This window comes from Strix uralensis, chromosome 20, assembly GCF_047716275.1.
Source record: "Strix uralensis isolate ZFMK-TIS-50842 chromosome 20, bStrUra1, whole genome shotgun sequence".
Taxonomy (NCBI): Eukaryota; Metazoa; Chordata; class Aves; order Strigiformes; family Strigidae; genus Strix; species Strix uralensis.
Genome location: NC_133991.1, coordinates 1,268,724 through 1,284,866, shown reverse-complemented (window position 1 = coordinate 1,284,866; position 16,143 = coordinate 1,268,724). Strand labels below are relative to the sequence as shown.

Below are 16,143 nucleotides of genomic sequence, written 5' to 3'. Positions count from 1 at the left end.
TTATTTGTGGGTTTTTTTGTTTTTTTTTTTTTTTTCAGAGGAGCTGCCCAAACTCAATCTTTGATCCTAAACAGTGCGCTAACGCTGCCGGCGCGCAGGCAGGGCCCCTCCCCGCGGCTCGGGGAGCTGAGGCGCTGCCCCGCGGACCCGGGCCCTCCCCGGGCGCTGTGCGGGGACTGACCCCCCCCCGCCCCGGGCCCTCCCCGGGCGCTGTGCGGCGACTGACCCCCCCGGGCCCTGCCCAGCGCCGGGCGGGCCCTGCCCTGACGCAAGATGGCGACGCGGGGGGCAGGGAGCCGCGCAGGCGCACTGGGCGCGGCCGCGCTTCCCCGCACCCCCCCGCTCTCTGTTTCCGGGCGTGGCGAGCGCGGTGACGCAGCACGCGCAGGGCGGGGTCAGGGCGGGGCGCGCGCATGCGCGGAGAGAGGCGGCGGGTGCTGCGGAGCCGGGGCTGCCGGGGCTGCGGGCGCCATGTCGGGCCGCTCGGTGCGCGCCGAGACCCGCAGCCGCGCCAAGGATGACATCAAAAAAGTGATGGCGGCCATCGAGCGCGTCCGCAGATGGTGAGAGGCGGGGCCGCGGGGGGTGGGGCCTGCCCGGCCTGCAGCCAATCACCGCACCACACGGGTGCCGGTGGAGGTGCTCCGGTGGCGACTATCCAATCGGCGTGCTGCGTGGGGTAGTGGGCGGGGATAGCGAGGCAGCAGCCAATTAACTCGCACCGTCTGCTCGGGGGTCTGGGGGGGACCGGAAGCGCCGGTGATCGGCGGTCGGCACGACCAATCACAGCTAGGTGCGGGGGGATGAGAGGGCGGGGTGCGGCAGTGCTCTGGATTGGCGTTCCCCTGGGCCAATCGGAGTCGGGCGGGCGGGCGGGGCTTGTTGCCGGGGTACCCCGGGGGTCGGGGCCGTTAACGGCTGTATCCGCGCAGGGAGAAGAAGTGGGTGACGGTGGGGGACACGTCCCTGCGGATATTCAAGTGGGTGCCGGTGGCGGACAGCAAGGAGGTGGGTACCGCGCGGCCCGAGCCCTTCCCCGCTCCGCGCTGTCGTCAGCCCGGGGCTCCCCGGCGTGGCCTCGGGCGGCTCTGGGCTGCCGCTTTCCCGGGCCTTTCCGGCGGGGCCGGGGCCTCAGCGCCGGCCCGCGCGCCCCGGAGCCCGGACTGCAGCGTCTGCCTCCCGCCCACCTCCACCCGCCATGGCCCGGCGGCCTGCGGCCGTGCTGAGGGAGCTGGGCTGGTTTTCTCCCTTGCACCTGAGCTCACGCGCTCCTGGGTGATCCCCCCGCGCTGCTTCTCATCTCTTTTGCCTTAATCCCCGGAGGACTCGTTTTTATTTGGTGGTACTCCTAGATAGGTGTCAGCTCCTTTTACTCCTGATTCTGAGCCCTTCACAGCTGAAGTCTTTGCCTCTCAGTTAGGAAGGTGCCCGGAAAGGAAAGGCAAGAGGCATACATGAGCCCTCTGGGCTGCTGGGAGAGAGAAGGGGGAGTAGCTTCTCTGGAGAGTTTGTGCACCCCTGCGTCCTCTTGCCAGCGGTGGGCTCCTCTAACCTTACGTTTCTGCTTTTCTTTCTCTCCTCAAGAAAGAGAAATCCAAATCAAGTAGCAGCACTGCCCGAGAACCCAATGGCTTCCCAGCTGACACCTCTGCCAACTCCTCTCTCCTCCTGGAGTTCCAAGGTGAGTCTGGCTGAGCCACCTTCAAGTTGGGGAAAGACTCTGAGGCCTTACAGAAGCTGGGATTTTGCTGGCTTCTGTATTCTGCGCGTATTGGGAAGAGCAGCACGTCTTCAGTGCAGGGTCATGCTGATTCACTTCTGGACTGTCCCTTCTGAAACTTCATTTTTGCTGTCAGAAGGAATCTTAATAGACTGTTTCTGGGATCTTCTGGTAGAAAGCTTCATAGGGAGCTGGAGGAGTGGAGGATCCTGTTCCCACTTTGCAGTCCCTGCTGGGGAGAGGCCGGTAGCTGCCCCCAGCTGAGCCCACTGCTTCCAGCAGTGACTCGTCTGGACCTTAGGATGAAAGGGCAGAGCATCTCCTTGACCTTGGTCGTGATCCTGGCGCACTGCAGCCAGCTGGGAGCAGGACAGGCTCTGTGGTGGAGCCGAGCAAGGCTCAGGCGGCACATGGACTCACTGCGGAGCAGAGCATGTGCCTGTCCCCAGCCTCTCCACTTGGCTCCCGGTGTGGCCAAGGAAAATCGGGGAATGTGTTGGCGCTTCCAGTAGGTGTGGTGAGGTTAGCGTTGTAGGTCTGCAGTTTGGGACTGCCTTACCTGGAAAAGATACGTGCCAGGATTGCCTGCCCATCCGGAGGCAAGTGCTGAGTGTTGTTCCTGGCATTAGATTGCTGCCTTGCAAACAGAAGAGGTACAGAACCCCGGTACACAGGCAGGGCACCTGCCCTCGAGTGCCTGGGGCTCTTGCAAGCTGCAGACAGGAGATTTGGCAGCGCAGCACTTTGTATCACCCCTGTGCCTTCCGCTCGTTCCTTCTGAATAGCCCAGCGTTGCTCTCTGTCTGCCCGAGTCAGTCCCCGGGCAGAAGCAGCCCCTCTCCCGCAGGCCAGTTGTGTGTGTGACGCCAGCCGTGCCCCGGCGGGGCGCCCTGTGCAGAGCAGCCTATGTGCTGATGGTGACAGCGAGCCCCCGTGCTCTCGCTGCCTCTGACTCCGCTCTTCCTTCTCCCTAAGGCCCTGGCTCTCGGTGCCGCCCTCGGCTGCCTGTGCCCCTGGGTCAAGGTGCTCTTCTTCACTAGGTGCTGTTTCTGCAGATGAGAACAGCAACCAGAGCTCCCTGTCGGACGTCTACCAGCTCAAGGTGGACAGTAGCCCCAACTCCAGCCCCAGTCCCCAGCAGAGCGAGTCCATGAGTCCTGCCCACACGTCCGACTTCCGCACGGACGACTCGCAGCCACCCACCCTGGGGCAGGAGACACTGGAAGGTGGGTGCTGGGCTGGGAAGGGAGGAGGGGGATGGTTGGGCCTGGGGAAGGCCCTGCTGGAGGCGTTGCTTGTCCAGTGGGTGACTGAGGTGCTACTGGAAGTGGATGTGGCAGCAGAGACTTGTGTCTTCCGCTGGAGGCCTCCTCTGGCTCAGCACTGAGCTGGGTCCTGCAGTGCTCCCGGGTCAGCAGTTTCATTAACCCTTCTGTTCTCCCCAGAGCCCTCCCTGCCTTCCTCGGAAGTTGCAGACGAGCCTCCCACTCTCACAAAGGAAGAGCCAGTCCCCCTTGAGACTCAGGTAAGGGAAGGGGGATTGAAACCACGTCTAAATGTGCACAGACCCAGCTTGGCCCTTTCACCCTTGTCGCTGCCCCGTGTAGCAGAAACATCTCACTGGATGGACTTGCTCTGCAGTCCCGAAGTGCCCCCCAGGAGCTCCTCAAACCTCACGGCTTTCCCGAGCTGTCCCCTGGTTCAGTTTGGGTGTTAAAGTGTGAAGAAAGGATGTGGAGGTGGAGTAAATCAGCAATTCCAGCTGAGTCGGGCCAAAGCGGGTTCCTGGAGCCCTGGGGCTTCCCCAGAGGTGACAGCCCAGGCTGTCCCCGCAGCCTGGCCGTGGTCTGCGTGGCTCGGTGGCCATGCTGCGCTCCCGTGACCTCTGCCTCTGGCTCTTGCAGGTAACTGAAGAGGAGGAGGACTCCAGCGCGCCGCCTCTGAAGAGATTTTGTGCCGATCAGAACTCTGTGTGCCACACGGCCTCGGAGAGCTAGCCTGCGCGTCCCCGGGGAGAGCGCCTTCGCCAGCCCCTCGCAGAGCCGCCCGCCCTCCCCGGGGGGGACGGGGTGCTTCCCTCCGGCCTGCCCCCTCCCCCGGGCCGCTCGCCATCCAGCCTGCCCTGCCCTGCCCTGCCCTGCCCTGCTCCGGTGGGCAGGAGCCTCCCGCCAGCCCCGGCGCGGGCAGCCTGCGCTCCCCCGGGCCGGGGGGCTGCCACCAGTTCCTGCAAATTTGCCTCTATTTATTGGCTCCCCCTCTCCCTGCTGACCTGTCCTGTAGCGGGGGGTCTCCGGTGGGTGGTCTGCGTGCACAGCGGGGGTTGCCCGGGGGGCTCCCTGCTCCCGGGGCGCTGGCAGACTCTGTTTGCCCGCTCCTGGCTCCCCTGCCCGCCCTCCCCGGGAGCGGGAGAGCCGCCTCCCGCCCGCACCGAGCGATGTCCCCGCTCTGTCAGCGGGAGGTGGGGGGCGCGGGGCCGAGTCCTGCCGTGCCGCGGCGGGGGCCCGCTGGGACGCCGTGCAATAAGCTGCTCGTTGAAGCCATTAGTGTTGGGAGAGGCTGGGGCGCTCCCGGGGAGGGTGGGGGCCGGCGGCGGAGCCCTGCTCCCCTCGGGGCTGCCCCGACCCCCCTCCCGGGGCCGCCGGAGCCCTGCCCGGCCTCGGTACCCCCCGTCGCCGAGACGGGGAAGGATACGGCAGGGCGCCAGCCCCCCCCCGCCTCCCGCCCCAGGACACCCCCGCCCCGGGGCTCTGCCCCCAGCCCCCGCCGCCCCGCCCCTTCCCCCCCGCCGCCACTGCATGTCCCGCCGAGTCTGTGATCGAGCCTGGCGAAGCCGAAGGCGCGGCCGCGCGTGGAAGTGGAAAGTTATTTTAGCACTGAATAGAATATTTTTAAAATTAAAGTATTTGACATACAGCGCCCGGTGTCTGCGGGGCGGGGCCGCCGGTGGGAAGGTCGTAGCGCGGGGGCGGGGGGGAAGCGCCGGGACCGGTCGCCGCCCGAGCTCCCCACGCCGGGCCGGTGCCCGCGGCCGCCCCTTTCACCCCCCCCCCCCCGGCCCGGTGCCCGCGGCCGGTGCCCAGCACTGTCCGGGGGCGGGCGGGGGGAGCCGGGCCCGGCCCCGGACCGAGCCGGCGGCAGCGCAGGGCGGTGCCGCTCCCGATGCCGGCGGCGAGCCTGGGGGCGCCCGGGACAGCCCCGCCGCCGGCTGCCCGCCGGGGCCCTGCCCGGGAGGGGCCGGGCAGACGGTCCCCGCCCGCCCGGGGGCTGGGCCCGGGGCCGGACCGGGCTGTTCAGCGGGCGGCGGCGGCGCCCCCGGGCCGGGCCGGGCCCGGCGGGGGGGGGGGGGGGGGGGGGGGCTGCCCGGGGGGGTCCGGCCGGTCCGTAGCTCCAGGAGAACTGCAGCGCCCATCGGCTTCATTCGCGTGACGGCCGTCGGTGTCTTGGCAATAGCCGGCCTTTGGTTACCTCTGTATTGCAGGTAATGGTTTTTATTTCCCAGTTTATTAAATCTAGCGTGTAAGCCTGAGCCAAAGGCGGATGGTTTCCTTTGTCATGCTGCCATACCTAACCGTGAAGTGGTTTTATCATTTCAGGATCAGGATGGCCAGACAAGAAGAGCAGCTGCTGATTAATTTGAAAACGAACTATCCTGATGTGGTGGTAGATATTGAGGAAATAGTTTTAGGAGGAGAGATCCAGAAAGAAGACCTGCAATCAGAAAAGGCAACGGAAGGACCTTTGTGTAGCAGCGTGTGCGCTGCTGAGTTCAGGAGGAGGAGGAGTGAGGATGGAGAGCCAAGACGAGGACTATGGCTTTCAGGAGCGCGGCGTTGGTCTGGACATAGAGCAGAACCTCGGGGGTACAGGGGCTGCCCTGAGGCTGGTGAACACTTCGCATGGATGCAGCAGCGTAGTCCCTTGCTGCTTTGGGTTAAGACATGGAGCTGTGGAGATCCAGAGCGGAAAAGTGCAGCCACAAAGCCGCGTATCTGTAGCTCGAGCGCTGGTTCATCCTGTTGGCCCTTCACTTCAGTCGTCCCCGGGACTTCAAGCGATGCTGCTGGATTTCTGAGGAGAGAGCGCAGCTGTGCCAAGCTCTGTGGTGGGAGTGGGCCAAGCGCTAAGAAAGCTCTGCTGGATTTTGATGGGAGAGCAGAGGAGGCCCCTCTGAACACCGAGGAGCGCAACGTCCAAGATTGTCACTGCCAGGTTTGTCAAAGAGAGACAAACTGGTGGGTGGGGAGGTCCTGCATTCCACAGAGACAACACATACTGAATTTAAGAACTTTACAGAGGATATATTGGAGTACATTAGAAAAACCCTCCCAAATGATGTCTCTGCCTTTGCAAACACTCAGGATGGTTATTTTTTGGAGTGGATGACAGCAGTAAAGTCATTGGAAGCCATAATAAAGTGGAGAAAGAAGCTTTAGAAAAAACAGTAGCTGATACCATGGGCTCAGTGCTTGTCCATCACTTCTGCGGCTCTCAGGCTGGCGTGCAGTTTAAGTCTTAAATCCTGAGCATTTATGACGAAGCAGAACTCTTGCAGGGCTGCGTAGGTCCGGTGCGAGTCGAACCGCCTTGCTGTGCTGTTTTCCATGGTAACCCTGAATCCTGGTGGTGATGAGTGACAGGATCAAAAGATGGGAAATGGATAGAGCTCATGACAGCTGCAGACCCAGGGAAAATCTGCGTTTACAGTAGTGCCAGCTCCATTTCTGCCATGGTTTATAAACTTGCAGGAGGAAAGACCAACTGCTTTTGTTCTGTGTTCTCACCAAACCTCAAAGGGCCTTCGGCCCGTGGCACAGTCGCAGGCACTGGGGGTGACAGTACGGTAACTGGCCTCTGACAGCAAACCATTCTGAGAAGTATCACTCTGAACTGCTTCAGCAGGACTTTTTGAAGCACTCCCAACTGGAATAAGCCTCGCTAGGGATCCCATATGCCCCTAAATGAAGTGGAAAGATTCAAAATTGCCCAGGAGCTTCCATTACTATTAATGAGACTTGCAGAAAACTTTTGAAGCAGACTTTGTTAAGATGCTTAGGAGGGAGTGATGTCCTGGTGGAAATCTGGCCCCTTTAGGTGCCTGAAAGGGGTTTATTTTGAAAAACAAAAAAGGCCTTACTGGTGCTGATCTCCACGGAGTGAAATCCCCTGTGCTTGATGCACTAGCGAGGATTAATATCCTTGCCCTGGTTTGATCTGTGTAGATCCAGCATCTTGTCACAAATTGTGTGCCAGCACTAACGTAAAATAATCATTTTAGCTGTAACGGTGGTGTCACACTGACCTGCGACTTTTCTTCTCCTTCCCCTTATCAAGTACTAATAACATCTGTAATGAGGTCGGCAACACTGGGATAGCTGCTAAAACCTGGTCAGTCATCTCTTCAGAGATTAGCTGGAGGTTGAGAAGAGTCCTTCCAAGTCTGCGGCTCAGCAAGCAATGCTCAGTATGCAGCAGGTTGCAAACCACTCCCCCTTTCCGAGGCTCACAGGTATTTCAGATGTCCACGTGGTTGTTAAAGGCTGTTTTGAAGGAGCAGGGTTGCAAAGCTTTGCCTGTTTTAAGGCGTGTTGTCCTGCTTTATTGCGAGATCCTTCCCCTTCAATAGCTATGTCCTGTGTTTTGTTCCGTCGTGCCGCTACAAGACCTGCATGGCAGATCCCAGAGAGTTTATTCCAACCATGGATTTGAATAAGAATTTTTCAGTCTTAAGATGAAACTAACCCTCCTCTCCTACAGGTTCACTGTGACACAGACTTCCCTGGGGTGTGTGCCCACGGCAGTGACCGCACGAGCGAGGAGTGTCCCAGCCGAAGGGGACCTCCTGTCCCAGCAGAGGCCTGGTGTGCCGGGCGGCCGTGGCCTTTGTGAACCTCTCCTGTGGCCCTGCTCTGCACCCAGAGCTGGGATGTCTGGTGTCTTCAAAGCACACAGCCGCAGAACAGACAGAGAGGGTGATGTCGATGGGAGCAAGGGCTCTGGAGATGAGCCTCAGCGCCCTGGTACACACAGGCGGTTCCTGCGGGGTGCTGGGGTGCTGAACTGGTGGGTCAGGCGTCTCTTACCTGGGCGCTGGGGGCTCCACAGACTCGTCTCGCGTGGGGTCTAGATCTTGCCTTCGAACTGTAAAGCCATCCGTGCTGTGAGTCGTCTCTTCTACAGCAAATCAAAATCCTGTTGGTTTGACACAACACTGTCATTCTTAACTATGTAGGCAGCGTTTTCTTGAGTAGGATTGCGAAGGGAGGTTTAAAATTAGTCATTTTAGTTACTCTTTAGTGCTGGGTTTTGAAAGTTCATATGGAAGGATTTTGATGGATATAACATACTTTTTTCTTCCCCCAAGATCTTTCAGATCTGGCTGATGAATTTGAGAATGAGCTCAGCTTGGCAAATGGTCCTCCTCTTACCAAGCCAATTTATTCAAAAGCAGGTCTCCAGTGTGTGTCTGAACTCCAAAAAGGCCTCTACCCAGGTAAGCCACTTATTCTGGATATTTTTTTGAATTTAAGACTGTATTTGACAGAACTCCTAGGAAGATAAACATGATACCAATATAAGATCCTAGGCAGACAACTGTTAGGGTATTTCAAAGATGAAACTGCTCCAAGAATGTTGATTTCTTTGATTTTTCAGGTGTTTTGATCTCTTCTCCCATTTTTGCCACTAAGTATGATCCCTAATACACATGATTGCTGAGAACATACCTAGTGTCCCAGGGATTTGAGCACTCTCTGCCCCCTGTTATGCTCAAAAATCTTCTTATGGACAAAAAAAGGGAGAGAGAATAATTTATTCTAGCATTACTGAAATCTGAGTAGTCTAATCAAAGCATTATTATTAGATAAAGAAAGAAAAAGATGATAAATGAGCACCACTGTGAAAAAGGTAATACTACCACTACCGCTAATAATAATAATAATAATAGTTACCTGAACATTTCCTAGTACCCACCCCTGTGCCTGGCGTTACACTCGGCCTTCCAGCACCACTCAGGTCCTGCTGGTGATGGCTCCATCTGCCAGGGGTTGTTCGGGCGAGTCGGCAGCGTCCCGGGTTCTTTCATCGGGAGTACGTAGTTGCTGCTGCTGGTTTCTCTTTCCTACTCCAGGATCTGCTGGGGGTCACTTGCTGTAGGTTTGCTAACGCACTTTTACACCTTGTTCTTTCTTCCCTGGTCTGCAGGTTCGCTGCTCCGCTGGAGTTCAGCAAACATGGCACGTTTCACAAGTTAGATACTTGTTCTCCGTTACCCTTAAAACCAGTTTGTTCAGCTCTGGGGCTGCATGTCTTTATCTGACTGTCTGAGAGCTGTTTCTGCCCAGGGCATCTCCTGTGCTCTCTCTCACCATGCCACACCTGAGCTCAGCCCCATGTCCTGTGTCCCACATCTCACGACTCTGCTGTCCTACCAGAACTGTATTTCTGCGCTCTGCATCATCATGTTATAGGCAGCAAGATCTCATCCTCCGCAGAAGACCTGCTTGTTGCTACTGCCTGTATAAATTGATGGTTGTTATCCACAGCCACCTGGTTATTAGATAAAATGCTATTACAGGCAAACCAGGTAAAAACAAAGCTCCAAACAGGTCAACAAAAATTCAAACAAAGCAACCAGACAAGCCTCTGGACAGAGGCCTTGGAAACTCAGTGCACTCCCCCTGGCTTGGTGCTGGCAGTGCTGTACTGTGGGGCTAAGCACCAAGTGTTTGGGTGTCGGATGTCTGATCGTCTGAGACATTATCTCACCCAGCAAGTTAATTCTGCCACCCTGCTCCCTGCCGCGGTGGAACTTCGGGCTGGGACAGACAAGGGAAAGTAAAGCTCAGCCCTTACCATGCAGGGGTGGAGAACCTTGCCTTGGTTTTATTTTTTAGGTGACTTTGATTATTTCAGAAACACTTCAGCTATAAAAGCATCGGTGGTTGCTGAGCAACAGAGACTCCCACATACCGAGCCCTGAAAGGGAATTCAAGTAGCCAAGGGCAATGTAAATCCTATAATGTTCCTGCAGAGCAGAGCTGTGGCTTTAGGTCAAGCTCTGACATGTGGGAGAGACACGGAATTTCAGGTTCTGTGCAGTATCAGGACCCCACCAATCAGTAGCAAAGGGAGTTTTCTTATTAAACATAGGCTGTGGATTATTTTTTCCAAATTCTGACCTATAGATCTATGTATTAATTGCTATTTTTTCTAATTATTTTTGTAATTTTGCTATCTTTTCACATGTTTTCAGGATTACTCTCAGATGATTGATTTACTGATCAGTCAATAGTGTTTTGGTGCAGGATACGCAATTGCTGTTTCTTGAGGAGAATGTGTTTTGTAAATGGAAGGCTGTGACACAGTCAGTGAAAATGTGTGCTTGCATCTGAGGGTTGTTTGGGTGTTATGAATGTGGATAGCTGTAATTCTAACCTGTAAATTTAAGAGATGATTCCTGTTAATATTTTTTAAAATGACTGTTACTTGTTATTTTGGAGGAGCACCAAGTTCAGCGTTGGGCTGAGAGGTACCTTCATGTGTTCCCCTGTATGTAGTAGGAATGTGTATCTATACACCCGGGGACTGGTGATGCTCCTAGGTGCCTTTTCCCTTGCTATACACACGGTGTTTTGCCAGTCAGGAGTGTAGGAGACGCCGCAAGTGGCTCCATCTGGTTCAGCCACCGGTCTCTCACTGTGCCAGCAACATACCTGTCAGAGGAATACCTAAATAATGAGAAGACACATAGAAAGGAGGTAGATCCCTCCAAAGAGACTTCTTCTTATTCCATTTAGAAGTCAGGCATGCCTGAAGCATGGAGTTTTTATCTCTTTTATTCATATTAAAAATCCTCACAGATTTACCACCAGGTATCATGGGAATGCTGAATTTTTTACTCACACTAAATCATTTGCTTCGATGACCTCATGGTATAATGTATTCTCCCAGTAAATGGTGTGCTGAGTAAATTATTTACTGTATTTTGTTTTTCTAATTTTGTATTTCTTTTTTCTAGTGGGTTCTAATCAGATGGAAGCCAGAAACCATCTGCACCGACCTGTTCTCAGACTATCCTGGATTAGAGGATTTAACAAAAAAACAAATCCATCCACTTAACAAGGGGATACTGGTATTTTCAAGGAGTTGGGTTGTTGACACTGGATTGCCAAAACCCCAGGATGTTGTGTGTGGTGTTCTCTTAGTAGCTGAACATGTGTATCCAGTATTGTACACTGTAGTCAAGGACACCTCTTCTGCTGAGTCTGAAAACTCGAGAGAAACTGCTTATGCATTAAAGCAGAAACTAGTCAGTGATGGGGCATATGCTTCAAAAATGTCTGTGATTCCCCAAATACTGCACCTGAATGACCCAAAGAACCAGATGGAAGTTGCAGAGAAAGATGTTCTCCAACAAGAAAGCCCGTGTGATTACACCAGCTTGGACCCAGAGAATTACGTCCTCGCCTCCGGGGACATCCCCGTGTTCCTGCGTGCCCTTGTGACTGTTGTGCTGCACTTTAGGTCCTACTTAAGTGACCATGTGGCTGTGAGATTTTCAGCCTTCCCACTCTCAAACAGTACGAGCTGCTCTCCTAGAACCTGCACAAATTCAAGGAGCAGTTTGTCCTTGGTCTTCCTGGAACAGGGAAAACAATTGTGGCTTTGAAGATCATTGAAAGAATAAGAAATGTTTTTCCCTGTTCTGCAGAAGGAATATGCTACACTGGTGAAAATCAACCCTTGCAGAAATTTGTGGGGTAAGCAGTAATGAGTATTTCCTCTTTTTTCTTTCATTCCATCCTTTGTACATAGAGAACAAGCCCTGCTGATTTTACATCTGTTTGCCAAATACATAGCTTTGGCTGACACAAACACACAATAATCATCTCAAGAAAGGTGTTACTGAGCTGAGCTCTGGCCCAGATCCAGCCTTCACTGACTGTAGTGAGAATCCCACCTTCAGTGATTGCTGGATTGTGTTAGACCTTCAAAAGATGATGGCCTCAGTTTAGCAGTCGGTTACGGCTGGTGTTGACACCAAAACTACCCACCTGCCTTTCTCTGTTGCTGCCTCAACACTGCCTGTGCTGAGCCTGCCTCTCGTGCAGCTGTGCTGGAAGTGGGACCTTGGACCTGGGCCATCTAGACAAAGAGAACAGAAACCGATGCCGGTTTAGTGGAGGATTTCAGGCAGAGCAGTTCCCCAGTCCTGTTCTCGCTGTGCTTTCACTTGTGTCAGCGTTAAAGCAGGTGGGCAGCAGGGCCACCGCGCGGGACGAGGCACCTTGCACCGGGGCCTCGCAGCCTGGCTCGGGCACGGCAGTGCCCAGGCAGCAGGTCCTGGCCGCAGCGGGCAGCTGGCCTGGCAGGAGTGCTGCCCGTCCCCGCTCATCCCGTGTCCTTCCCGCCAGAGCTCAAGCACCACGCGGCCTGCCCTGGGCCAGGGAGAGCAGGGCAGAGGGACCCCTGGGGAGCCTCGCCACCGCATCCCCATGCAGGAAGGGTGAGCCTGAGCCTCTCCTAGGCTAGATCCAAGGCCTGTTGTGGGGGTGTGCAGCCTGTGCGGCAGTGCCTGTGCAGAGCCAATCCCTTGGAATAAATGTTTTCATCGGGAAAACGATACAGCAAGCTGCAGCTGAGATAGGAAGTTTTGAATTTTTAGACAGTAAGCAGCAACAGCTCTCCAAGCAAGAACCCACTGAGAAATGGAGGCAGTCAATATGGATTTGTCTGGTCACATCTTCTTTGTATTTACATACGTTCTGGGGGGCGGTTGGTTTGGCTTTTTTTAGAAATAAGATCTGCCAGTCTGTGACATGTGTTGCCTCCTTAAATGGGAACTTCCCAGAAGTGAAACGCATTGTGGTTGATGAAGCTCAGAATTTTCGTCAGGTGCCTACATGCCCAGGAGCTAGTCGAGGCAGAAAGTGGCATTTTCTGGGTCTTCCTGGATTTCTTCCAGTCCACTCACCCACATGGTTGTGGTCTTAAGTTTTCTGAACTATATCCTCAGGAATGGTTGACCAAAGTGGTCTGTAATGCCAAGCAAACACACCATGTCATGTTTCATCTAATGGAGGTTGTCCTCCAAGCACCGAACACAGATGCGCCCTATGGGGTGCTGGAAGAGTTGTTTAAACAGGCTGAATGTGCCCGTTCTTTGTCAGGCGACTACATAATAAAATAAAATATGGGGACACTGGAAATGGCAGAGTACCTGACCAGTGAGTGCAACAGCGACATCCAGCAAGGCTGTCCCATCAAAGATGTTGCAATCCTGTGCAGGACACGGTGTGCAGCCCGGGTGTTCAGATATTGAAGTCTGAGCTAAAAACAAAAATAAGCAAATGTAGGGTGACGTTGTTCTTGGGGCTAGCAGAGAGTGTTTTAGACAACGACATTGTTCTTGACAGCATCCAACGCTTCTCAGGCCTAGACAGGAGGACTGCGTTTGGCATCCACCTTGTCCCTGCAGAAAAGGAGGTATTTCTGTCTTTTGCTCTGTGTGGCATCCAGAGCCAACACCAAACCCCATTTGCTGTCCCACACAGAAAAGGCGTTCTAAAGAGGCAAGTCTTTAAAGGACGGTTTACTCTTACCTAGGGCTAGGGACACTAGAATGCTTCGCTCGGTTTTTGTTCAGTGATATTATAGGGCAGCTGTAAGATTTTTTTTTTACACCCTTTCTGTAGTCTATGCAAAAAAAAAAAAGGCAGTTTCATATATATATTTCATCATGTGTAGGCCTGTAGGATGTCATAAAATTATTTTAATTAGAGGACATCACCACCTGGAGAGAACAAGTTGCTGAAAATAGCAACTGCAGAAGGAAGTCAACAATTACAAACTACTTAGATAAATCATAGAACAGTTTGGAGACTTGTACTTTCAGTTCCCCTGCCCTTTCAGCTGATTGCATGTTCTGAGTTGTTTCAGCACTACCCGAGTGGAACCACTGGTTGGAAATACAACAGGGACCATCCTTGTTTATGTCCCTGCTGGTACTGGTGCAAACGGTCAAAACTCTGCTTTTTTTCAGTGGTGGGGAGATTTTTGTGAATTTTCAGCCAAATCGTCTCTTTTCTCATCCAAAAAGGTAGAGCCACATCTTGCTTTTGGGAGCGGTAGTGACTGTCTTCACCTCTGCTGGGAACGGGGCTGTGGTTTTGTGGTCACATTGAATCTTCTTAAATGCAGGTTTCTGCCCGCGGAGGCAGTTCTGTCCCCAGCAGCACAGTCCCAAACTTCTCATAAGCAGCCTCAGGTGTGCGACAGTGTAGTGAGTTGGGAACTTGGGGGGTTTTCTGGCAAATAAGTCTTTAGCTTAGGTAAGCTCCGGCTTGTCAGGCAGCTGCCCAGGTGCTAGTGCTGGCACGAGGGGTGGCAGGAATGTGCTTCCTGGAGAAGGAGGCAGCGGAGGATCACAGAACGGTTGAGGTTGGAGGGACCTTTGGAGATCATCTCCTCCAACCTCCTGCTCAAGCAGGCACACCCAGGCTGCCCAGGGCCATGGCCAGATGGCTTTTGAATATCTCTACAACCTCCCTGGGCAACCTGTGCCAGCGCTCCGTCACCCTCACAATAAAAAACCACTTCCTGGTGCTCAGAGTGAACCTCCCATGTTTCAGTTTGTGCCCATAGCCTCTGGTCCTGTCACTGGGGACCACTGGGAAGAGCCTGGCTCTGTCCTCTCAACGCCTTCCCTGCAGGTGAAGGGACACTGATGAGATCCCCCTGAGCCTTCTCTTCTCCCAGCAGTCTCAGCCCTTCCTCCTAGGACAGATGCTCCACTCCCTTCATCATCTTCATGGCCCTCTGTTGTGCTCTCTCTAGTACGTCCGTGTCTCTCTTGCGCTGGGGAGCCCAGAACTAGACACAGCACTCCGGGTGTGACCTCACCAGAGCTGAGGAGAGTGATCACCTCCCTCGACCTGCTGTCAGCACTCCTCCTAACGCAGCCCAGGACATCGCTAGTTTTGTTTGCTGCAAGGGTGCTTTGCTAGCTCAAGTTCAACTTGGTGTCCACCAGGATCCTCAGCACCTTCTCTGCAGAGCTGCTCCCCAGTCTGTCGGACCCCTGCATGTACTGGTGCCTGGGGTTGTTCCTCCCCAGTGGCACCGCTTTGCAATTTTCCTTGTTGAACTTTGTGACATTCCTGGTAGCCCATTTCTCCAGCCCCTCACTTGATGCTTCTCCCTTGTGCTTCTCTCTTTTGGTAGCTGCTCACATTTGTACCCACTCAAGCCGTTTAGAAACTGCAGCGGGTCACCGAGATTCCCTCATTCTAACTGGGACTATTGACGTATTGAAGTCAACAAGCTGTTGCAATATAGTGCGTATGCTGGTGGCCTGATTCTTACTGTCATGTCAAATCTGACATAAGCAGTACGGCGCTTCAAACTCTGATTGTGCAAAAACCTGTTGAGAATCTACCACATAGTTACATCTTTTCTTTCTGTCTCAGATGCCAACTGTTGCCAGGGCTTTGCCAATGTTTGTCTAGTAACGTAGTTCCTATTCTTGCTTACTCCGGTATTAGATTTTAAAAAGCTGAATGAATAGTGACATGATAATGTCATAATTGCCTGGAAAAAAAAATATAATTCACTGTGACTCTTGTACAATTGTACCATCTTTCTGCTTTTCTGTAATAAATGGCTTTCTCTGATTTCGGGATCTCTAGTATTTGTGGCAGCCAGCGTTCCAGACCTGAAAATGCGAGGGCTTTGCAATACCTGCGGGGACTGCCAAGGAATTTCCACCACAGCTAATGGTCTGAGGAGGAGAAAGATATAAATCCTACCAGGTGTTGTACTGGAGGCCGTTGGCAGTTCAACGTGACACCTACCGCGTCAGCGCTGCCGCGCACTGAGTGACTGTGCCCTCCTGCGGTGTTTAAACTTGTCTTGACCAAAACATCCCCAGAGTAGCGGTGGGGAAGGAATTCCCAGCCCAGCATCCCCGGAGTGGTGCAGGAGGGGAGCACCCCGTGCAGGGGGACCCTTCGGAGGGGTGTCCCAGCTGGCAGGGCAGGGCTGCAGAGCCATCGGGTGCACCCACCTCGTGGGCAGCGACTCCAAAGAGGGGCAGGGGGTGACCAGGTGGCTGGGAGGGATGGAGCCACCTCGGGGCTGGCTCCAGGGAAGGGCCCGGAGAAGCCAAGGTGCTGGCTGAGGAGATGGTGCGCAGGGAGGAAGAATACAGGTTCCCAGGGACACCTCTTCGAGCAAAGAGGTTGCATCATACCCTGTATGTGGATCTCCAAAAGGTTTTCACAAGACTCCTCACCCAGGAGGCACAGCGGGGAAGGGCCGGGGGATGCAGCGGAACTGGTGGCACTGGGAGACTGGCAGCAGAATGGCCACTGAGGTGCGGTGCTGGGAACGGGGGCTGCGCCCCTGGGTGCCCGCGAAGGGACAGG

At 54.6% G+C, this 16,143-nt stretch overlaps 1 protein-coding gene and 1 pseudogene across 2 annotated transcripts; both read left to right on the top strand.

The window, feature by feature from the left end:
* Positions 1–398: 398 nt before the first annotated feature.
* Positions 399–4,634, top strand: BCL7B (BAF chromatin remodeling complex subunit BCL7B). 2 transcript variants are annotated; one of them, XM_074889903.1, is made up of 6 exons: positions 399–563; positions 933–1,008; positions 1,585–1,681; positions 2,776–2,946; positions 3,166–3,245; positions 3,625–4,634. In XM_074889903.1, the coding sequence occupies exons 1-6, from the start codon at positions 472–474 to the stop codon at positions 3,715–3,717; spliced, it is 609 nt and encodes a 202-aa protein (XP_074746004.1). In that variant the 5' UTR covers positions 399–471; the 3' UTR covers positions 3,718–4,634. The 2 variants fall into 2 exon arrangements, with proteins under 2 accessions (XP_074746004.1, XP_074746003.1); XM_074889902.1 differs by having other exon boundaries at positions 2,761–2,946.
* Positions 4,635–5,221: 587 nt separating this feature from the next.
* Positions 5,222–12,533, top strand: LOC141952796 (schlafen family member 5-like; annotated as a pseudogene).
* The last annotated feature ends 3,610 nt before the right edge of the window (positions 12,534–16,143 follow it).